Source organism: Beta vulgaris, chromosome 5 (assembly GCF_026745355.1).
Source record: "Beta vulgaris subsp. vulgaris cultivar EL10 chromosome 5, EL10.2, whole genome shotgun sequence".
Taxonomy (NCBI): domain Eukaryota; kingdom Viridiplantae; phylum Streptophyta; class Magnoliopsida; order Caryophyllales; family Amaranthaceae; genus Beta; species Beta vulgaris.
This window is the reverse complement of record NC_079206.1, coordinates 37,666,461-37,690,861: the sequence shown is the minus strand read 5'-3', so window position 1 is coordinate 37,690,861 and position 24,401 is coordinate 37,666,461. Positions and strand designations below refer to the sequence as shown.

Below are 24,401 nucleotides of genomic sequence, written 5' to 3'. Positions count from 1 at the left end.
GATTGTATTTTTGTTTATGCTTTCAATGGGAGAAGCAAAAGGGAGGTGTTGTGGGAGGATCTAAATAAATTGGCGCAGACGAATAGATGGTCCTTGGGTAGTTTGTGGTGATTTTAATTGTGTGTTGAATTGTGATGAAAGAGTGGGAGCCCAAGTAAGGCAATGGGAGATGGAACCAATGGCAGCATGCTTAATGGAATGTGGATTACATGATATAACTAGTTCAGGTAATAGGTTCACATGGACAAATAAGCAGGAAGGGGGTGCTAGAGTTTTTTCGAAAATAGACAGGGTGTTGGTGAATAATCATTGGGAAGATTTTTATGCCAGTGTAGGGGCAGCTTTCTTGAACGAAGGAGAATTTGACCATACTCCCTGCCTTTTATCCTTCCATGAAGGTAGTGAGCATTGCAAGAAACGCTTCAAATATTACACTATGTGGAAGATTTCTCCCAGGTTTGATAGCCTTATTAAAAATTGCTGGCGTTATGATGTTGAGGGGAATATGATGTTCAAGGTGCTTCAGAAATTAAAGAGGTGGGTGAAGAAAGAGTTGAAAGACTTGAACAAATCATGATTTATGCAGCTTGAAGCAGAGATAGTAAGTGATGTAACTGCTATGGGAGACATTCAAACCAGAATGCATTCTAATCCTGGTAATGCTGCTTTGGCTAATGAAGAGGTCAAGGCTGTCAATGAGTATAAAAACAAACATAGAGCTTACATGTCTTTTCTTAGGCAAAAAGCTAAAGCCACATGGCTGAAAGATGGTGATGATAATTCTACTATTTTTCACCAGAGCATTAGACAGAGGAGAGTTAAGAATTATGTCTATGGCATATATATATGATATGGCAGGGTGTTGGCAGGAAATAAGGGACAACTTGAAGGATGCTTTTCTGGATTACTATAAGTGCTTACTTGGTGCAACAAAAAATAACACCAGCAAGGCTGTTAAGTGGGAGGTGGTGAGGTCTGGTGCAACTCTCACTCAAGTTCAAAAGAATGAATTAATGAAACCTTACTCTCCAGAAGAGGTAAAGGAGGCAATGTTTTCCATTGATGGGAATAGAGGACCAGGGCCAGATGGTTTTGGTAGCTTCTATTTGAAGGATGCGTGGAGGATTATTGGGGATGAGGTGACTGCAACTGTCCTTGACTTCTTTGAACATGGTAAGATTTTGATTGCCTTAAACACAACTCTAATTACTCTTATTCCTAAAAATACTTGCCTTAAGAATGTTAGTGAGTTTAGGCCTATTTCCTTTTGCAACTCATTATACAAATGCATCACTAAGATGATTTGTAATAGGATAAGGCTTGTTCTTCCTAATCTGATTGAAGAGACTCATGGAGCTTTTGTTCATAGTAGGCAAATTGTGCACAATATAATGATTGTCCAGGATTTAGTCAAGGACTATAATAGGAAAGCTTCTAGCCCAAGTTGTATTATTAAGCTTGATATCAGGAGTTTATAACCAAGCTACATCTATTAATTTTGTAAAAAAAGGCACTTATTGTCTTCAACTAATGTAACCTGACACGTATAAAAATAGTACGAAACGCATTGTCGTCCAAGCCCAACAACTAGTTTGTTTCTTTTAAAGACATGCATTATATGACAAACATTTACGTTATACTGTGAGTATAGAGTCCTTTAAGGAAATCAACCAAATGGAATAAGTTGAGAAGTATTTCACACTTCAAAAAACTCTTCCATGGTAATATATTTTTTTCCAAAAGTATTTCAATGAAACTTGAGTTGGATACAATGGTAGCGTAAGAAATCATAGAACATGTGTCGTGCCACCTAATTAACTACTTTACAAACACTAATGAGGTATAGAATGTGATCATATCATGGGCATCTTTTAAGTATTATATGTTAGTGCAATATTTTTTATAGGTAGAGACTGATAAAGAATATATGTAAATATTTATTATGTGAATATTCCCTATTATTGTCAGGTTTCCTAACATGGTTAAGACTGATCCTTTGTAACCCTATATATATAATGATCAATAATCTCTCCGGTGAAGGAGATTCACATAATCCAACATGGTATCATAGGCTAGGTTTAGATCTTAAACTATTTTTTCCTTGTGCACCGTTCTTCTTTGCCGTCTCCCTTAGTTTTTTGGTGCCTTGGATCTTGATCCTTCCTTGGGATCTGTGCATTATTTTTCATTAATACAGTTTTCATTACTCCTCCTGTTAGTCTTCCGTTGCTACTTTATTTTGATGCTTCTCCAAGTCAACCCGTTGCTTTTCTATTTGCGTGTGATCATCATGGGTGATACTCACAAGTCCAATGATCCTCCTACGCCGCCATCAACACCTACAATATCCCCTTTTCATCCTGCCTTAGGTATAATGTTCTTGATCGCATTAACCCATCCATACCTCATCCGTCTGATATTGATGATCTCACGTGGAAACATCTTAACGGATTCGTGAAACAATGGATTTATGGCACGATTTCTACTGACCTTCTTCAAACCATTCTCATGAAGGGTTCTACAGCTTTATAAACTTGAACTCACCTTCAAGATATTTTTCAGGATAACAAGAACTCTCGGGATATTTATCTAGAAAATATTTTCATCTCTGTTACTATTGAACAATTCCCAAATGCTACAACGTATTGTCAAAGATTGAAAATCTTAGGTAATTAGTTAGCCAATGTCGGCCATCCGATATCTAATCAACAAATGGTACTTCGTCTTGTCTCCGGGCTTCATTATTCAGATTTCGATACTGTGGCCACTATTATCCAACAATTCTAACCCCTCCCTAGTTTTCCTAAGGCTCGATCCATGCTCTTGCTTGATGATATTCGTCGATCCCACGTCACCATTAACTCCCAAACCTCCTTTGTTGCTCAATCTCCTTCTCCTGCTCCAATTCAACCGTCTCAAACTCCACCTGATGCCTCACACTCTTCCGGCAACCATGGTGGTGGCGTCGACGGCCACTGTTGCTATGGTGGCAAGGGTGATCGTGGGGGCAGGGGTCGCGGTCGGGGCTCATGTAGGCACCAACAACCTAGTCAACCTCATCAAGGAAATTCCTCCTCTAGCAATAACTCTCGGCCGACCCCATATCTAATGGTTTGGGCCCTTGCTTCTTCTTGGTCGAGCACTCAAACTTGACCTCCTAATACTTGGCAGACCCCCCCTTGCCCCTATCCTACTGGGCCACAGATGCAGCGCCCTCCTTCTACTTCTTTGGGTCCTCACCTACATATGTAGCAAGCTTATGCTGCTAAGCCCAGCGCCTCATATGGGCCAGTCCTCTCCTATGGCCAGGCTATGCAAGTAACTGAGTTGGGTAATGCTCTCTCCACCGTCACCCTTTCCAATCCTGATGACACTTGGTACCTAGATTCCGATGCTTCTTCTCATGTCACTCACAACTCACGTACTCTCTCTCCCCTTTTCAGTTTGAGCACCAATGAGTTTATATTAGTTGGTAATGGTGGTCGCATTTCAGTAACGAGTTCTTGTCATACTAAAACATCCCACCCTCCCTTTAATCCAATGTGCTTTATGCTCATAAAATCATTAAAAACTTAATCTATGTTTGCAAATTTACTAATGATAATAAGGTTTCAATATCTTTTTATCCTTATGGTTTTTTTGTGAAGGACCTTCGAACGGGGACAACTCTTACCAGATGCAATAGCACCGGGGATCTCTATCCTTTTTCCATCATCAATACCATCGACTCCACTCCTACATCTCGTGCTGCCATCAGTTCGTCCACTTGGCACAACCATCTTGGTCATCCGGGCTCTCCTGTTTATAATTTTCTTAGGACTAATAATTTCATTTCTTGTAATAAGGAGCATGACTCCACTTTTTGTACTGCTTGTCAATTAAGAAAACATGTTAAGCTCCCTTTTTATTCTTCTACATCCAATACAATAGAGTTGCATTTGATATTATTCATGCAGAGTTATGTATCTCTCCGATCCGCAGTGATAAAGGCCATAAATATTATCTTGTATTATTGGATGATTTCACTCATTTTGTATGGACAATTCGCCTTGTCTACAAATCTCAAGCGTTTCAGACTTTCCTTAATTTTCAAGCCCATGTCCAAACTCAATTTGCTTGTCCCATTAAAGCATTTCAAAGTGATCATGGGCGTGAGTTTGATAATGACCCTTTTAAACTTTTTTGTGTTAAAAATGGCATTGTGTTTATATTCTCATGTCCTCACACATCCTCCCAAAATGGTAAAGCGGAACGTATGCTTCACACTCTCAATGATATGGTTCGCACCACCCTCTTTCATGCTTCCCTTCCTCCATCTTATTGGGTTTATGCATTAGAGGCCTCCTCGTACCTTATCAACATATTGTGAACTAAAACTTCAGGAAATCACACTCCAACTCACGCCTTATACCTTCTCCCTCAATCCTATGATCATATTAGTGTCTTTGGGTGCCTTTGTTTTCCAATCTTTCTTCCACTACACCTATCAAACTTGCCCCTCGCTCTACCCCATGTCTGTTTCTTGGGTACCCGGCAAAGCACCATGGGTATCTTTGTCTAGACCTCTCCTCAAACAAAATAATTTATTCTAGACATTAAGTGTTTGATGAGTCCACATTCCCCGTTAGTAGGCACTTTAATTTGGACGAAAACACTATTGCAAGGGTCGAACTTAACAATCCTGGTCTCCTAGATAGAACAAGTTCATTACTTTTTGTCCAAGGATATGCTTTATAAGTGAGGAAGAAAGGTGAAAAACTTTAACAGGATTTTAGTACTTTCAGGTTACAGAGAAAATTTTAATATGAGGTACTTTTATTTCAAGAGGTCAAGTACTTCAAAATTTTGGTTGTCTGACGCTAACATGAACTTTGAAGAGTATATAAGAATAAGCCACTACGTGATTTTAGTAGGGTATATGAGAATAAGACGATTTTAGTACATAGTTTATGAGTAAGAAAGAGGAAACTCGATAAGGTTGTAATGGTGAAGTTAGGGGTTTTTCTAGTGATATTTATGGCCATGGATTCAAGAGATAAGGTCTTTAATGGTCACTTTTCTTTTATAGGAAACCATTGTTTATGAAACCATGGTCACCTAATCTTGATTTTGAGGAGGATGTTAAGACCTTTCCAATTTTCGTTCACCTAAAGTTGGGAATTAAGTATTGGGGGCGAAATCTCTTCACAAGATAGTTTCACATCAACTTGGTGATTCATTAAGAAGGATGATCCAGTAAAAATAGAGAGAACTCGCAATATGCTAGAAATCTAGTGAAAGGTGAGATGGATCAGATATTTCCTGATACTATTCACTTCATTAATAAATGGGGAGAGACCTACAATTCATGTAGATATGAATGGAAGCCTAAAAATGCAATGATTATAAGGGGGTTCGACATGATACCAAGGAGTGTATAATTGAAGAAAGTCATGTAAGTTTCGGCTCCAAAGAGCTAGTTACTATAGTTACTGAAGTGGTAGGGCAACCAATAGCCAAAGAGTAAGAGATGTGGATCAGGAGGGATTAAAGAGAGCTATTAGGTGAATAAGAGTTAATAGTCTCAAATGTAAAGCCAATAAGCATCACCAACTCTTTTCAAACTTTGTGTAATGAAAAGGCAGATACAAGGCAAGGTGAGACTGCAGTTACAAATGGAGCAAGAGTAGATCGAGAAGAGGGAATGGGGAACCCTCCATTACGAATCAATATATTGTTATGTTGGAATGTCCTAGAAATTAATAATATCAAGAAGCATAATGATGCGAAAGCCTATATTCACATATTTTCTATAAGTATTCAGTGGGTGGTATTTTTCATCAAATAAAATATTCCATGAAGGTGGTAAAGTTCTAATTGACGAGAAAACGGTAAGGTGTACCTAATTAAAGGTACCACTCAACTTTTACACTATTTTATACGGCCTATGAGTGGTGTAATTAGTTTATTCTGTACTTTTGTGTAAGCTTTTAATGAGAGAGAAAAAAGGGAAGTGTTAATTAGGGGAGGATTTGAAGATGATGAAAACTTAGGAGCCATGGCTTTTATCTGGGGACTTTTTTTAGTGTTATGAATACAAATGAGAAAATAGGATCTCTTGTTAGAGAGTAAAGATAATGGAAATATTAGAGTTGCATGATAGAATGTGAATTGGAAGATATAAAAAGCACTGGTAATTTTTTCACTTTGAATGATGAACAGCAGGGGAATGTAAGGGTATTCTCAAAGTTGGCTAGAATGCTTGCTAATCAAGCGTGGCAAGACATTTACTCATATCCTGAAATTTGCTTTTAGAATGAGGGTTAATTTGAGCATTTACACGCTCTTCTCGTTGTACATTAAAGAGATATGGAAGGTAAAGAAAATCGTATCAAATATTTTACAATATGGAGAGTGGCGCCATAATTTAGTGAAATGGTCAGACAAGCTTGGAACCCTAGTATTTAGGGTACTAAAATGTTTGTTGTGTTGAAGAATTTGAAGTTAGCAAAGACTACAGTGAAGGAATTATATGTATTGGCTTTCTAAATTGCAAGTAGCTGAGTTGAAGGCTTTGTGGCTATTAAAGAGTATAAATTGAAATATATAGCTTATATATAATTCTTGAGACATAGAGCTCAGATGGACTACATCAGAGATGAAGATGAATATGCTAAAATATTTCCTCAGAGCATCAAGGTAAGGAGGATATAGAACGAGGTATACATCATACATGAGGAGCAAGGGAGGCTGGCAAGATAATGCAGTGTCAGTGATTGATGCTTGCTTGTCTTATTACAAAGCAATTCTTTGCTGAGGATCAATGTTATGTAACAAATTGTAGAAGATGGCCCTTTGGTAATTGATGAGCATAAAACCATTTTGAATACCTTATACAACAAAAGAAGTGAAGAATGCTTTGTTCTCTATCCCTGGTTGTAAGGTTGATATCAATTATGGCTTTGGTTCCTTGTTATATAGAGATTGTTGGGATATAGTTGGTGATGATATTGTTGTTGTTGTATTAAATACCTTATAAGGAGGAAGATTGTTGAAAAAATTGAATAATAATATAGCCATCACATTGATTCCTTAAGATTAGAAGTTCTAGCAATGTGAGTGAATTCAGACCTATATCATGTTGTAATACTCTCTATAAGTATGTAATAAAGCTCATTTATTGAATAATAAGGCAATTTTTTCCAGAGATAATCATTAAAAACCGGGGGTCTTGTTCATAGGAGATATGTTGTGCAAAACATAATGGTGATCTATGATATGGTGAAGCATTATGAAAATAGGTTAGTCCAAGCTGTCATTTCATGATAGATATCAAAAAAGCATATGACACTATGAAGTGGGATTTATTTAATGAAAATGTACATGTTGACTCATTATGACTTTCCTTTGCATTTATGGAATTAGTTATGATATGTATTACCACCCCCATGTTTTCATTGATGATTAACGGGAATATGGAGGGTTATTTCAAGTCCACATGAGGCGTGAGGTAGGGTGACCCAATTTCACCTTTATTATTTGTGGTTTCTATGGAATATCTGCAAAGGATATTGTATAGGTTAAGTGCTTTAGATCAATTCCAACCTAGGTGTAAGGAAATGTAGCTAGCACACATTGCAGATGAATTTATCCTTTGTTGTAAGGGTCAGTATCTATTACTATAATTGTTGTTGACAACTTTTAAGCTATTACTTGATACTTCATCATTAAATCTAATTTTCATAAAGTAGTTATTTATGCTTGTGATGAGGAAGTTTAATACATAGAGAATTATGAAGCTTATGTTTTTGTGAAAAGTACTCTTTCTTTTAAGTATCTTGAAGTACCTAAATTTTTAATGGGAAACGCTTATTAAAAAGATGAAGAATTAGGATGTGGATTTCAAGGAACTTATCCTATGTAGCAAGAACACGTCTTGTTAACCTTGTGTTAACAACCATACACTGATATTGCGCTAAGGTTTTATCCTTTTCATAAGTGTGCTTTATGAAGTGACAAAGGTGTATTGATCTTTTATATGGAGTTTAAAAGCATTCACGCAAAAGTCAGGTGCAATAGCATGGGACCTGTTGCGCTGGAGTAAACCTAGTGGTGGATTAGGCTTTAGAGATGTGTTTTAATGGAATGTTGCTTGCTAAGAAAAGTATGTATGAGTCATGGCTTCCAAATAGAAGAATATTTGGATTAAGTGGATTAGCTCAATACACCTTAAAGGGGAGGCATGGTAAAGTTATACCTTATGTGGGTTAGTTAAGTATACTAAATTTCTTCCTGTGTTACTTGTTGGAATGAGATCATCGATATCCATTTTTAAATAGCTCTCATATCACCTAAAGAATTCCAATCTAAATTTATTAGCAACTCGGAGTGTCACTTTAATAAACTTGATGACTTTGAGCTCATTAATCCTATCATTTCTAGTGAAGACAATAATTTGTTGACTAGAATGATTACTTCACAAGTAGTAAAAGATGTAGTTTTTCAGCTAGCACTAGATAAGTCCCTAGGAAACGGATAGGTTTCCCCCATTTTACTTCCAAAAGTGTTGGTTGCTAGTTAGCAACTTGTCATTAAAAGCTATCAAAGATTTTTTTTTCCATTATGGGCATTTCTCTCGTAGATCAATTATACCGTTATAGCTTTGTCCCAAAATTGAAAACCCCTCTTCAACAATTTTAGAAGGCATTAAGGAGCTCGAGGTGTTGGATGTCATCTCAACCAATCCCCAATGGAATATAACTCTCATTTAATCGGTGGCTCCCAATGTTACTAAGGCGGTTTATTGCATTTTCTTGCTTCCTAGAGACAGTTAATAGTATTTTATATCTCTTACCCCAAATGGCCATTATTCAGTGAAATCGGGTGCTTATCTTGCTCAAGGTTTGTGTCATTCACCGGCACCTGAAATAAGCTTTTGTTGGATCTGGAAGCTAAAGTCTTTCCGAAAATTCGAAACTTCTTGTGGAAAGTTTGCCAAGATGGTTTACCTACCAAGCTATGCTTCAACGTAGTCATGGTTTTCACCCGCAATAATGTGTGTTTTGCAATATTCATGTTGAAGATGCGAACAATTTGTTGTTTAATTGTCCCTTTGTCCACGACTGTTTGAGCCAGTTTCTATGTAGTAAATGGATAATGATGTGAATCATCTGATGGTTTTGTTGGTTTTTTAGAAAAATCAGGTGATTTTTAGAGAGGAAGCATGCTCTCCTTTCAACGTAGTAGCTTTATTGTGAACTTTATTAAGGATCAGTCTAACTCCCAGGGATTGATGAGTTACTTCTACCAGTCAAATAAGTTAGTTGGGTCATGCCGTTCGGTTCGTCAACAACAATAAGTTAGCTAGGTCCCTCCTTGAAGAATGGTTTAAACTTAATTTTGACGGGTCTAAGCTTGATATTGATCAAGCTGCTTTTGGTCTTACCATTAGATATCATAAGCGTGATTTGTGTCTTTGAATTGCCAATGCTTTCTCGTATGATTGCTCTATCCTCAAAGCGAGGCGTAGGTACTCATTAAAGGTGTCAAAGCGACGTTGTTTCTTGGAATTTGTTTCTTGCTGCTTAAAGGTGATAATTTGACGGTAATCAATTCCACTAGGCGGTGGCGGAAGATTCCTTGGGAAATCAAGTCTAAGATTGATGATGTTTGGAAGGACTTGAACCGTTTTCATCAGATGTTTATTCACCACTAATTCAGAGAGGCCAATCAAGCGGCGAATTTCATGGCGAATTTTGATCACATTGTAGCTAACCTTGTCTATTGGTTCTCCTCTTCTAATTTCACCTTCTTTTCCATCATCCGTAAGGATGTTGTAGGTTTGTCTATATTAGGAAGTAGTCCTAGTGTTTTCTTTCCTAAACAAAAAAAAAACATTTACTTTTCAATTGACATAACAATTAAGAATACTTCTTACCAACTGAATAGGTAAATTGGGGTCTGAAACAGAAAGGGTGAGATCTTCATTCCATTCAGGATTCACGTCTTTCTTGATTACACGAGTCTTCAGTTTCTAAAGAAAATTATGTAGGACATAAAGTAAATTAATAATGTACCATTCATACATTTTTATCACTAAAACTATGCCAGAGATAAAATGTGCAATGATAAATTATATATCAATGATTTTGAATCAAATAAGAAGATTCTTTAAAAAAGAAGAATATTTTTATTGGTTATTTTTTGAACTAAATGTGAAACTTTTTTTATCATGTGTATATTCTTTTGACATAATGTGCATTTTATTTTTCAGAACAAGTATTTGGAGAACCCTCTTATGATGAGAAGGATGAGAAGAAGTTTTTTGCATCTTCTTTATCATGTTCGTTTTTTTAACAAAATGTGCATATGTCCTTCCCATTCTTAGCATCTATATATATATATATATATATATATATATTATATATAATATATATATATATATATATATATATATATATATAAGTGAGTTAATATGAGAATGTATACTTACATGAGAAATGAGAATGGAAAAACGGAAAGAGAGATTTCAGAGAACTATTTAATTTGTGGAAGTAAATTATTCAGTACTAAATGAATACTAAACTTGCAGGAAAAAAATTTATCTACCTAGTGGGTCAACAAGCCACTATTAATAGAAATAAATAAATAGTGGAATCTAATTCATCAGTTCTAATAGTTTTTTAATGCTCTATTTCTAGTGGTTAACTACCCACCGGGTAGATGTAGTATTGCCTAAACTTGCGATATATATACAATCACCTCGTAATAATTACGATAAGTTATGAAAATTATTCAAACCTTAACCTCTCAAACTATTATATATCATCATGTTGTTTCTGCACTAAAAAGTTGTCCTCATACTCTAACCATCTAATTTGGCACAAAAACGCGTTGTTATTGTCAACTAGTTTTTAGGTTCGGGTTATATCTCAAGTAAATGTAACTTTTATTTTTTAACATGTTATTTTGAAATTATAACACCAAACATTACTTGGTTTAGTGCTTAAGACATTAATATACTACTTGAAGTCATGAGATCAAATCTTATACCATGCACTTTCAACTTTTTTATTGTATGTAGAGTACATGGAGTAAATACTGTAACAGTTATTGTATGTGAATTACATGAGCTAAACACTTTAAGAAAAAGCGTTAGGAATGGCAATGGCACCTGGAACGGCCCGGACCCATAGATCCAAATTCTTTTTGCCGGATTTGGATCCCGAAATTTTGGACCCAATGAATCCGGGCCCTATAGTCAAAATGTGGATCCAGATTGATCTAAGGACATGGCCCCGAATCCGTAGGTTCCTTTTCTAAAAACGAATAGGTAGCGGGTGCTCAACAAATTGCGTAGCTTTAACTCAAACTAACACCCTCATAACCCGAGGACCCCACCCTTCCCTTATTCCCTTCTCTCTCTCTCGTTGGCCCAACAACACAACTTGGCGCAGCCACCACCAGCCACTATCAGGCCATGACCCGCCACTGCACGACCACCAGGCACCAGAAAACCCCCTCTCTTTTACCCCTCAAAATTTTGTCTTATGAGTTGCCTAACACATAGATTAACTCAAAAGGTTGTTGATCTATATGAGAAATGATCATTTTCTACAAATTCTAGTCTTATTAGGATATATGTTGTTTTCCTAGTTTTAGTAGGAATAGGACTTTTGAAATCCTAACTTTATTAGGATTAGAACTCCTAGTTTTGTTAGGAGTATAAAAGTTTAGTTTGTTTATAATTCTAGTTGAGTCTAAAATCCAATTTCTAGTTGGACTAGGATTTCTAATCGGAGTAGATTATATTAGTAGAAGCAGTATTTACTATTCTACACAAAATAGGTTTTTCGTACTTTAAACACATTAGGAGTCTAATTGGATTTGGAGTAGTAGTAGGCGCTCAAGATGGAGTTTGTTCCACTTGGTTAGGAGTTTGTTATTTCAATCTTGTTCTTAGTTTCCTAATGTTAGTATGCTTAGGGTTTTGTTTAACACACCTATTTAACGACTTTTATTTCATTAATTAATAAACATATTGTTTTGATTTAAAGATTTGCATACTTTGTATGAGTTGAGTGCAAGTTCATAATTGGTCTCCGAGTAGTAAACCTAAATCGAACAATTGATACTTGTTTGATCATAATCTTAATCATGACTTGAGACTAATATCGTTATAGTTTCGTAGTTAGTTCATTACACATACTATAATCCATGAAAAGATCTAAAACAACCACGAAAATCACGTCAGATGTCACCTTTAATTTTAATTAGATTAAATTTATTTAAAATAGGGGAACAATGCCTATTTATTGTATTGCATTGATTTATTCCTCGATTGCAAATAGGAACAATAAAATAAAACAGAGGGAGTATAACTACACTTATAGGATGATGACTAGTGGTAGAGTTAATACTTTTATAATGCTAGCTGTTATTAAAAGTGATGTGTTTTGGAGAAAAATGGGGTGAAAGTTGGGATTATTCATGTTAAATTTTCTATAAAAATAATCATTCTATTTACTAGTTAACGGTACTTTAAAAATCCTAAACCCAAAGCTTCCTAGACATATATGAATATTGAAGACTAATTATATTCCTTTATCTCATTATACCTAATTTTGATACTTCGTTTATTTTTTATTGTCACATCAAAAAAAAGTCTTAGAATTGCTGAATGTTGACCATATTGGATTTAGGGCTTTCTATTTGACTAGAGTTTGACAACATTAGACAAGTAAAACTTATACTACAATTATAACTTGTATTTACGTTAAATTCTTATAGGAGTAGAATGTAGCCATATACATTTTATGATTCTCCTAATAATATGATAAGGCAAAAATTTAAATGTGAAATTCTTTGGAAAAATTGATTTTAAGAATTTATTTTTGGTCGTTTCGCTGAATTTAATCCCATCTATTGATTTTTTTTGATATCCCAACTTTTGGGATAGCTTCTCATAATTACCGGAACTTTAATGTTTATTTTAGTAACAAATCCGTTTTCGGCCTATTATATGTGAGAAAAATAAGACTTCGAATTATTATGAAAAGATATCCCCAAATTTGGGATTATTATAAATAATTAAAAGGTAAAATTAATTTCAGCAAACTGAGCAAATATTGGATGATTAGTATTAATTTTTCGAAATTCTTTGAGAATTAAGACTATTGTATTATATTATATGCACCTCTAAGTCACCACTTTGTACCCCTTATCCCACGAATCTAATCTCTAGTTTAATCGACTATTATTGAATGACTCTCACTAAAATCGGAACCAGTTCCATCATATAGTTTGTTTCCCTTATACACATCTTCCAAGAATGTCTCTAGTTTAGGGTGCGTTCTGTTCAACTTAAAAGATTAAGTTTCAGGTCCAATAAGTTCAGATAAGTTGCAATAAGGTCTAACTAGAATTTATTGCACGCGATGCGTGCTGGAATTTTTTTTCAAAACAGAAACTCGATTTTCTTCGGCATAAGAGTCAAAATTTGAACATTAGACATACGAAGTATAATTGTTTTTAGTTGCAAAATTTGATTGGTTTAGTTTCTGTTACTTAAGTCTCTCACCATTCTTTTTGTTTTTGTTTTTTTTTTTTTTTACTTTTCAAAGTTAAATTCTATGAACAAAATAGAAATTGTATTGCATTTATTTATGATTTCTAATATTATAATTTTTTAGTTGATTTTTGAATTAAGTACAGTACTTCATAAAGTGTAAAGAAAGTAGACACTTTGATTTCAAGTCAATTTTTTCATAGGTTGTAGTTTGTAAGTGAATTTTTAAGTTTTTGCAAAGTTTTCTCATTTTAGTGATTTGCATAACGTAAATTATGCAATTTTATGATTTTAGTTGACTTGTGAGTGATTGTTATAGTTATATTTTTGATATTTTTTGTTTGAAGCCCCCTTTGATGTATAAGTGAATTTATAATTTAGAATGGGAAGGAGGTGACGTAGTCTCTTCATTCGGGGACATCATAGCTCCCCCTTTCCCTTATATAATAGAGACATGTTGTTCTTTAATTCTTGAATGATATTTTACATAAACTTTTTACCTTGATAATCAATCGCTGTTATTAATAGAAAAAAATAGGTCCAAATATATGTAAAAGTTTCATTAGATATAGGAAACACTATAAAAAAAAATAAGTTTTTTCCTTGTCTAACTTCTAAATTCTGATTTCACTACAAATACACCTCTATTTTTTTTATCATGACCCACCATTAATTGTGAATGGTTCTTGAGAATAGTGATTTGTAAGTAAATTTTTGTATGTATTGACGTTCTAGGTTATTAGCTAGTTTTAATTTGTATGTTAATTTTACGTTTTAATAAAGTTTCCTGATTATTTGAGTGATTTGTGTGATTTTTATAACGTGATTTTCTCAATTGTATGGGTGAATTGTAAAGTTTCTTCTTTTAAGTGATTTGTGAGTGAGTGTTGTAAATTTATTTTTGGTAGTTTTATTTGAGTGTCAAATTTGATTTTGACATTTCTTTTGTAATTTAGAAAGAGAAGGGGGGTAAAATAGGCGTTTCAAAAGAGGACACCATTGCTCCCCCCTTCCCTTATATAATAGAGATAAGGGCAATAAGTTCCAATAAGGCCTAAGAAGGTCCAATAAGCTCCAATCAGGTGCAATAAGTTCCAATCAGGTCTAATAAGGTCCAATAAGTTCCAATCAGGTCTAATAAGGTCCAAATAGTCAATGTTTAATAAACATTTGTATTATTGTCCATTATTTTGTTATTCATAATTTCATATCACTATTAGCTGATTATATTATTATTAGAATTTTAATTAAAGTACCACAATGATTATATAGTATTATACTTGTATTATGTCTATTATTTTATTATTTATTTGTATTATGTCTATTATTTTATTATTTATTTGTATTATATCTATTATTTTATTATTTATCTGTATTATGTCTATTATTTTATTATTCATATTACTGTTAGCTGATTATGTTGTTATTAGAATTTTTTATTAAAGTACCACAATGTATAGTATTATACTTGTATTATTGTCTATTATTTGATTATTCATATTGCTATTAAATAATATTATAATCATGGTCAAATAATTAAGGTTAACAATAATAATAATTATAATTACAATATTTTGCAATTCATCTTTAAATAACTAGAGATAACATGTTTTCGTTACTAATAACAATAAAAGACATAAATGTTATCAATTGATTGCTTCATTATCATCACTGAAGTATCTTTAAAGCTACGGTGATTTTGACCTTTTTTTTCTCTTTCTTTTTGTTTTCTTTTTATCTTCTAGTACATTCACATAAATGAAAGGAGAAGAAAGGAGAAGAAATGAAGGAAGGAGTTAATGCTATCTACTTACGTTCACAATAATGAAAGTGAAGTGAGAATTTTTTATATGTGCCAATTTTAACTTGTTAGCAATAAATGTTAATTAACTTTTGACTTTCTACTAGTGTTTTGTAAAACAACAAGACTATTAGATATATAAGTGGTGAAAGTTATGTATAGGCAAATATATAAATAGTAATTTTTTTTTGTTAAATTAATTATCATAAGAGATAATTAATAATCATTATTTTTTAAAGGACGAATTATAATAATTATTACTCCACAAAAAATTTTAAGAGTTAGTATTTACGTTAGTGGTAATATTTATGTTATTCATAGTCAATGTTTTTGTCTAATAAGGTCAAATAAGTTTCAATCAGGTCCAATAAGGTCTAATAAGTTTCAATCAGGTCCAATAAGGTCTAATAAGTTTCAATCAGCGCCAATAAGGTCTAATAAATTTCAATAAGGTCAATAAGTTCCAATAAGGTCCAACAAGTTCCAATCAGGTTCAATCAGGTCCAATAAGTTGAATCAGGTCCAATCAGATTTAATAAGTTCCAATAAGTTCAGTTCAGGTTTAATAAGTTCAGTTCTTATAAGGTCCAATAAGTTAAGGGCCAATAAGTTGAATAGAACGCACCCTTAATCGACTATTATTGATAGACTCTCACTAAAGTCGGAACCAGTTCCATCGTTTAGTCTGTTTCCCTTATATACATCTTCCGAGATTGTGTGAATAGACTAAACATGGTATCGAAAGCGGTTGCAGAGTTCGTCTCATGTGGATATGATTTACACTATTATTAATTTGGACCAAAACAATCAATGTGACATAGTAATGTTATACTAATCTATCATTATCTAACATAGTGACTATTTTATTTCAGTCACCCTTTTTACAGTAGTTAATTATAATATAAGTTAGACTTTATAACATAGTAATTTTTCTTCTCTTAGTGACTCTTTATAATTTATAAGTACTCATCTCTTATATTAATTATTTAATATAATGATTTTTTTTTTTCATAGATTATATGTATGAGGAATAGGTTCACGTTAAATTTAGTTTGGACTGGGTTTATATAATTGTCATGAGCGGCTCCGTGATACAATTGTTTCTCTTATATACATCTTCCGACAATGTATGAATTGACTTAACATGGTATAATAGTTTTTCCTAAAATTCATTGGCAACTATGAATCTAGTTTCATTTAGGAGTCATATCCTATTTATCTTTTTCAATACCTAGGCCACTCTAAAAAATAAGTTAAGGGGATTTTCCGCCCCTATATATTGAAAATTAAGTCTCTTATTTTGAATTTTAGCGGACTTCCCTTATATATTTTTTAGCTAAACTTAAAGAAGAAAATTTTAATGTTCAGGAAAAAGAAACTAAATGCCTACTAATTATATGGATTTTTATACGTTTTTTCACCAAGTATTTTTGAGGTTTCACGAAATGCACCAGGTACCCTCTAGGCTCTAGTCATGCGCCCTTGTGATTTGCATAACATGCACCAAATGCCATTAATGACTAATGACTTCAAGTTTTCGCAAGTCATTCAGTGTAAAACTAATCAAAACTTTCGTTTTATTGATTTTCTCTCCCACATTCCTCCTTTTCCCTTCCATTCCCTCCATAAAAGACCTTTCCTTTTCTTTCTTTTTCTCGGCCCTCCACTTAGACCACCACATCGTTGCCACTCTCTCCCACCTCCTCCAACCCCACCCAACAGAAGTTACCCCTTCCCTAGCACCACTGTCATGAATTTGGATCAATTGTTCAAACAACCTAAGAAATTTCGGATCTAAGAAATTCATGACAAAAAAATTCGGATCAATTCAACAATTAATCGAAAGGAAACCCTCATTTTTCATCTTTTCTCTATCTCTATCTCTCTCGACTCTCGCTCTCTTCCCTCACACGTCCCTTTTTCTCATGCTAGTTCGCTGTCATTTTTCCGCCATCTGCTCGCAGGAGTTTCGTTGTCTGTTTCCCTCTCTCTTTTCTTTTGGTTGCTGATGCCGTGAATTCTCCTTGGTCCGTGTTTCTCTTTCCTATGTTCGTGCTCATTGTTTTCGCCTTGAAGAGTAGCTCACTATCGTTCCTGCCGGCGCACATAGGGGAGGGAAAATATAGTAATAGGAGTGGGCAACAAAGTAGGTGTTGGGCGGTCGAAGTAGGTGGATCTTGGTGGTCTATGTTACTCACAGTCGATGGTGGTACGTGGGTAGGAGGGAACGACGTTAGTTCTAGATCCAAACGACAGCATGTGAGCGGTTGGAGGCGAGAAGGTGGGAATGGAGAGGAGGAGAGAGACGGAGGAGTAGGAGAAGGCTCGAATTAGATTTGGGTTGGTGAGTCGGGCGAGGGTGATGTTGTAGTAGTTGATAATGACAGTGATTTGTTCCAGGGGGTGGAGGGATGATGGTGATCGTCGGTTACGTCGCTGTTGGTAGTTTGAACAGAGATGGGAGTGAAGGTGAGGAGGAGGAATAGGAGATAGAGTGTCGTCATTGTTGTTAAAGAAAATGTTTCTGGGTTGATGTGAGTTGCACAGGTGGCGTTGTGCTGGTTGATAATGGCGGTGATGTCGTGTGGGGTGGTTGGTGATGTAATTAATTAGATTTAATTAGATATAATTAGGATCTAATTAGATGCAATTAATTAGAGATAATTAGGTTATTTGGCTCTAATGACTAACGAAAAATTGATATCGTTACTCGTTAAGGGCATTTGGTGCTTTTATGCCAACTATAAAGGCATTTTGCATTTCTAAAATAAGAGGGGTACCTGGTGCATTTCGTAAAACCTCAAGAATGTCTGGTGAAAAAATCAATTTTTCTAACCTATTCTACATGACATAACTTAAGGGTATCAAAAATCCTATATAAGATATCATTATACAAAAAGTTTTCATTTCCAAATCCAACCAAACTAAAAAAAATCATACATAGTGACGATCTCTATCTTAAGCAAGATATATTTTTAATGAAATCTTTAAATATTAACTTCTACCTTGTGGGCTGTGGCATAGGTTACATAAATCCTTTATATACCTTGACAATTTATCCCTTCCGATTTCTTATTCAGAATTACAGAAATTAATTAAAGTTTAATAAATTTTAAAAAAATATCTTAAGGTGTGAAACTATTGGTAGAAGGACATATAGCTTGGGAAAATGGCGGGTCGGGCCGGGTTCAAAATTTCTAGATTTTGACCAAGGTCCGATCTAGGTCCACGGGCCTGCTAGCTGGCCCGTGTTTTATGTGTTTTTTGGATTTTTGACAGTTTTAGGCTAAAAACACAAAGGAAAGGAGCATTTGGGTCGCGGGGCGGCCCACGGGACATCTAGTCGGGCTCGTATCGGTGCCGGCCTGAAATAAAATTTCTTGACCGTAACAGACTCGCGGCCCACGTAGCGGACAACTTGTCGGGTCGGGCCGGACCTCAACGGGCTCGTGCCAGGTTGGGCCCAAATCGTGCCGGACCAGCCCGATCCACGTTCTGGCCCTACCCATGTCCACCTCTAATTATGCGCCAACAAATAAACCATATAATACATATTTGCATGTAAACCTCATATAATGAATCTTTTTGAACTAAATAACTTTGAATATTAGTAAAAATTACAACGATTGAGTATGAATAAAGTATTAATTGAGATGAATCAAACAAGATTTTACATGACTTTTTTTTCTTCTTAAAAATTGAGAAGATTCTTTCTAAATATGAATACTATAAATAGTCTAGGTGAGAAATATAAAAAAAGTATGTTTGTGTGTGCGTGTGTTTGGAGATTATGCTTTCACGTGTACACATGTCATATCAACTAACAAAAGTTGACATCTTGCTATCATACATAGTACAATTACCATCTCAACCAACTTTTAATCATGCTTTAAATGTCCACAGTATTATATTTGTACCTTTTAAATGATGAGTTTTCTTGATTATATATAATGCAATGAAAAGAAATATATATATCAATTTCAAAAAAAAAAAATTGCCATCCGGAACCACGCACATGCCCAAATACTACTCGTAGCATAGAAAGCGTTAAAATCATATGGAGTCAAGTAAAGTAGTAATGAAAAAGAGAAGAATTTAATGACAATAAAGCCATGAAGAAGGAAGTGCAACCTGTTTTCCCATCTTGATGACCACGTAAGGATCGCTTGTTCGAACATCTCGAATAGCAAGATTTATCCCTCTAATTATCTTCACTCTCAATAAACCTAAAAGATTTTCCATTAAAGATGATCCAGAGGATGGACGTCCACTATCACATGGCGTCCTTGGCGGTGAATCCATTTTTTTCCCCTTTTTTATAAATCTTGGAGTTCCACTTCTTTTGACAAATCAAAGAATCCTTATCCTGAAATCAAAAAATTGGAACTATTCAAAATTGATATTCCTGAATATCTATTGCATCTTCTTCATGTAAAATAAATTTTATTATCAATAATAGATTTTTGGTGTTGGTAATCAAAGAGTCATATCTCAATTAATCTCATTGACCCTTGATCAAAGTGAGGAATCACTCTAACCTTTTATAATATATATTTCAGATTTTTTGGGATGAATAATTTGTCATCTTTGAATTGTATGAAGGTTCATCAAATGGGAAAAAAAAAGATCAAATTTTTTGAAACAATCATGTGTTCACTAATGGATGTCAAAGATAATGAGAAGGTGGAGAAGAACCAGGTAAATGGTTTACTAAAAAAAGTGAAGATTGTATGTAAGCTAATCAAAGGATTGGTTTCCGGCAGATACGGATATGCTAATGGGAAGTTTTGATCATTATTTATACTTTTTTCTGAAAAAAAGGGTAAATAACTTTTTTTAGGTGTTAATAAGCAAATATGATATGTCATTTTCAATGAAGAACTACCTAGACTCAATAATACTATAATTATACAATTACTAATTAATTTCGCACAATGCACAAGTTAGTCTTTTTGGAGAAGCATATTTTATTTATTTACTTCACTTCTTTTTCTAACAAATTTACAAGTTTCGTTATTCAACTCAGTTTTGATTGATAATGTAATATAAGGATTATAGTACCATAATGTCGTCAAGTATATTTTCTTGCATGATTTATTACAATGTAAATTTGTGGTCAATATTTTTGGGTTATTATTTTATAGACTATTAATATAAGAAATGATTTAGTAAGTGTCCTTTTCCTTTCATATATTTATGAGTGCCTGATGAGTTAATTACAATAATCTGTTAGCATTTCTAGTTAAGGAATAAAAGATATTTGACAAAAAAAATAAGAATGAGGAAAGGTAAATCCAAAAGTTGCTTGTCAATTTAAATGGCTATATCCAAGAGACAAGTAAATCGGATTAGTACAAAACAAAGCTAGTTGCTGGTCAAAATTAATTTCTTTTAAGCGTTTTAGGGAACTTACTTACGAGGGAAACTCCTAGAAATTTTGATAGAAGGATGGTGTTTACAATTGAAGAATTACATTGATGACCTTCGAAAGTAGAATAAACTAAGTTAGTAATCCAATCAGCGGTTCGGTTGGCTTTATGGTACACATGTTGTAAATGAAAATATCTGATATTGTGCAAGAGAGATTTGATGTCTGCTATAATGTTATGAATTTGCCATGGAGTTGAGTACAGGCCTTGATTTGCTTGAATGACCAATAAGTTGTCTCCTTCAGTATAAATATCATGAACATCATGCTGTAAAGCTAAGAGAATACCTTTTTGAAGTGCAATTGTTTTGGCAACAAATACGGGGGAATTACCAAGATTACAGGTACACGCGTGGATTAATTGTCCCAGATGACTGCAAATGATAGTCCTACAGTAGCTGAGGTTTGACGGTATAATCATCAAAATTTAATTTGAAGTGCGTTGGAGGAGGAGGGGGGGGGGGACTAGGCCACCAGAATAGTGAAAGAGGAGGGCAGTGGATTGGAGATATGATGATTTTTAGAGAGGGATACCTGCGAGTTGGCAAGAATTGAGCTTATTTGGAATAGTCCATTCGCTATGGAGAAATTTAGCTTTATGGAGAATATAAAATCTATTGTATGTGTTAGAATTAAACGGTATATCATTTCTTTCTTTCCAGATTGTCCATAGTAGAAAAATAAATTTAGTGAGCGTAACACCCCAAATTATTCACTTTTAAATAAGTAATTTACTAAATAATATTTGAGTAATTTAGTAGTATTATTGCCACGTGACTAACACACTTTCGGCAATCAACTAGTAACTAAGTAAGTAACTTGCAGCGGAAGACTTTAAACAAAATAATAAACTTCTTTATTAATAAAATTAAATATTGTATCAAACTCCAAAGTAAATAAAACACCCTAATCTAGATGAAGATTTGCTTCCTCGTATGCTCCCATGCACATCCAAAATTCACATCCAAAACTGCATACCAAAAGGTAAACAGGGGAAAACCAAATAAGAAAAAAAAAGAAATATGTGTAATTATAAAACTCAGTATGAAATGTACTCGATAAGTAACAAATTTTCTAGTTCGTAACAATTTACATTTAGAAAAATCTATCACTAGTAATTCAAGAATAACTCTTTAATAATAGACTATTTTCAAACACTTTAGCTAATAGTGCAAGAATAGCCTTTAAAAACAAGCTCTTTCCAAACAATTTGGATTAAAAATAATCTTGAAAATAATTCCTCTTCTTATCCCCCCTTCATTTTCCTAAGTGTGCACACCCCCTAATCTAGTCATCCCATCACGGATCTATATAAAAGGGTAATAATAATTGACGACAAGTGGACTTTGAATAATAAACCCTTCTTGATGTAAATCAAGTGGTAATACTAATAATAATAATATGACATGTAAGGCATGAATAGACTCTCCTTGATGTTAATCAAGCGATAATAATAATCATATGACTTGTAAGTCATGAAATAATCTCCTTTTCTCATAAACAACTTTTTGAAAATTCAAAGTTCATCAAAACCAATAAAATATTTTCTTATAAAAATAATTTTATTTTTCCAACAAGGATACCCTAACTCCTCTATAAATATGATTGATAAAATTATTCCTTCTTTTCACTTCCAAGAGTGAATAATAAACTATTGTAACTATTTAAAACCAAATTTCTAAGCTAATCCAACCATGAAATCAACAAAGAAATTTACCACATAAAACCACATTTCAAAAGATCTAGTTAAATAACGTACTTTGATCTTGCAGAAAGAGTATACTAGTATCTTCACCTATTCTTTTGCTTGAGCTTTCTTCTAACCAACCAATAAGTAATTAACTTATCACATGAATTTAATCATGAATTTAAACATGAATAACCTATCATGAGCATAAAAAATATCAAACTGCAAGTAACAGAGTATGAATTCTTCGAAGTAAGAGAGTATGGATTCTGCAATAAACATGAAAAATCTTTTTCTTAACCCAAAGAAATTGAAACTTGAATAAAAAATATGAAACTGGAATAGATGAACAAGAGAAGGAAGAACCTTGAAGTAAGAGAGTATGGATTCTTCAAAGTTTTTATGTGGAAAAGATGGCTTAAGTTATGGGATATTTGTAAGAGTAGAATAGGTAATACTTAATTTCCAAAAGTAAATAGTTTGTAACCTTCACCATAAATTAAGAGATTAAACCAAGATTTGTAACCTCCATCATAAATTTGGAAGTTTTAGCAAACAAAGCCCCCTCCCCATTTAGTATAGAACCCCGTAACAAAAAATTATTATTTTTGAATTTTATTGATTAGGATTTAAAACTAAAAGGTTTTTTTTTTTTTTGATGACTTTTGTTTCATTACTTATACCATAAAGGTAGAAAAAACATCAACAACATGATAGCAGTCAAACAAGAGAGCAAGCTGTAGGATCTAAAAATAGACGCTGGATCAATGACTCAACCTTACTTACAAGTACTACATCTGAGAACTTTTTATGGAAATAATGAGAAAGACAAAGATAGGAGTAGCGTCGTAACCAGGGCAAAAATTCTGAATCACGAACAAGTCCTTTTTTGGCTAAGCAACTACGTTCGAACTTCTTCTCTTGTGAACAATGTAGATACTTAGCGAGTTCTTCCTCGCGTTTCGAATGATATTAAGTTGAAAGTTAAGGTTTCAAGGCCCACCTTTATCTTCATTACACCATGAGACCGCGTTAACGAAGTCAGATTCAATTAAGATATCATTGTGTTTTATTTACTCGCTGCTAAGAGATATCTGAATTGCTCGGTAGATTGCGATTATTTCAGCTGAGTTAATATCAATGGGAGGAATTTGGCATGAGAATAAACACATAAAGTCACATTTGCAATTTCTCAAAACTCCCCCTACTGCTGACAGATTTTTTTCACGGCTCAAATGAAGCATCCACGTTTCATTTAAAGGTATTGGATTGCAATGCAGATGAAAGAGCTACTGGGCCTTGTTAATAGACGAGAAGTGTTTGCTCCATCAGACCAAATAAGGCAACGGGGGTTCCGTAATACTTCACTAGAGGCATAGGGGAACATGTCGTCCCACCCTTTGAGCCACCAACTTATCGAAGCAAGATAAGGTCTTGTAGTTGTTTGATAGAACATGAGTTGTTATTGAAAACCCGAGCATTGCGCTCTTGCTATATAGTCCACACTGTTACAAAGAAGCTTGCAAACCATAGTTTCTTGAAGAATTTACCTTTTGAGCCGAAAGTCAATTGATCAAAGGCATCACGAAGGCTTGAGGGAAAGACCCATTGTAGATTCTAAATATTCAGCCACGAAAACCAAAGTTGATGAGCCAAGGAGCAGTGCAATAGGAGGTGGTCGCAACTCTCTAGGTGCAAAAGACATAGGGGGCAGTGTACTTCATTGATTGGTATAATACCAATTTTTCCCAATTTTTGTCTTGTGTTTATTTTTCCAAGCAAGGCCATCCAAGTGAAAATTTCTATTCTATGAGGCACGAGGCCTCTCCAAATCCCTTTTGTAGCATCATGATGAAGGGATGTCGACTTTTTTGCAAGCTTGAAACAAAAAGATTTTACCAAGAACGACCTCGAATGTTGGCGGGTCCATACATGCGTA

The 24,401-nt window shown here is 34.2% G+C and overlaps 1 protein-coding gene across 1 annotated transcript in view; it reads right to left on the bottom strand.

Annotated features, from left to right (window-relative positions):
* Window positions 1–20,131, bottom strand: part of LOC104893638 (protein C2-DOMAIN ABA-RELATED 4) — a 28,495-nt gene extending 8,364 nt beyond the window's left edge. Inside the window, exons 1-3 of the mRNA XM_010679767.3 lie at window positions 19,886–20,131; window positions 19,479–19,713; window positions 9,917–10,012 (exon numbers count right to left, since the gene is read on the bottom strand). Coding sequence (XP_010678069.1) covers window positions 9,917–10,012; window positions 19,479–19,649 — 267 coding nt within the window. The 5' untranslated portion in view covers window positions 19,650–19,713; window positions 19,886–20,131. The remainder of the gene's footprint in view (window positions 1–9,916; window positions 10,013–19,478; window positions 19,714–19,885) is intronic.
* Window positions 20,132–24,401: the final 4,270 nt, after the last annotated feature.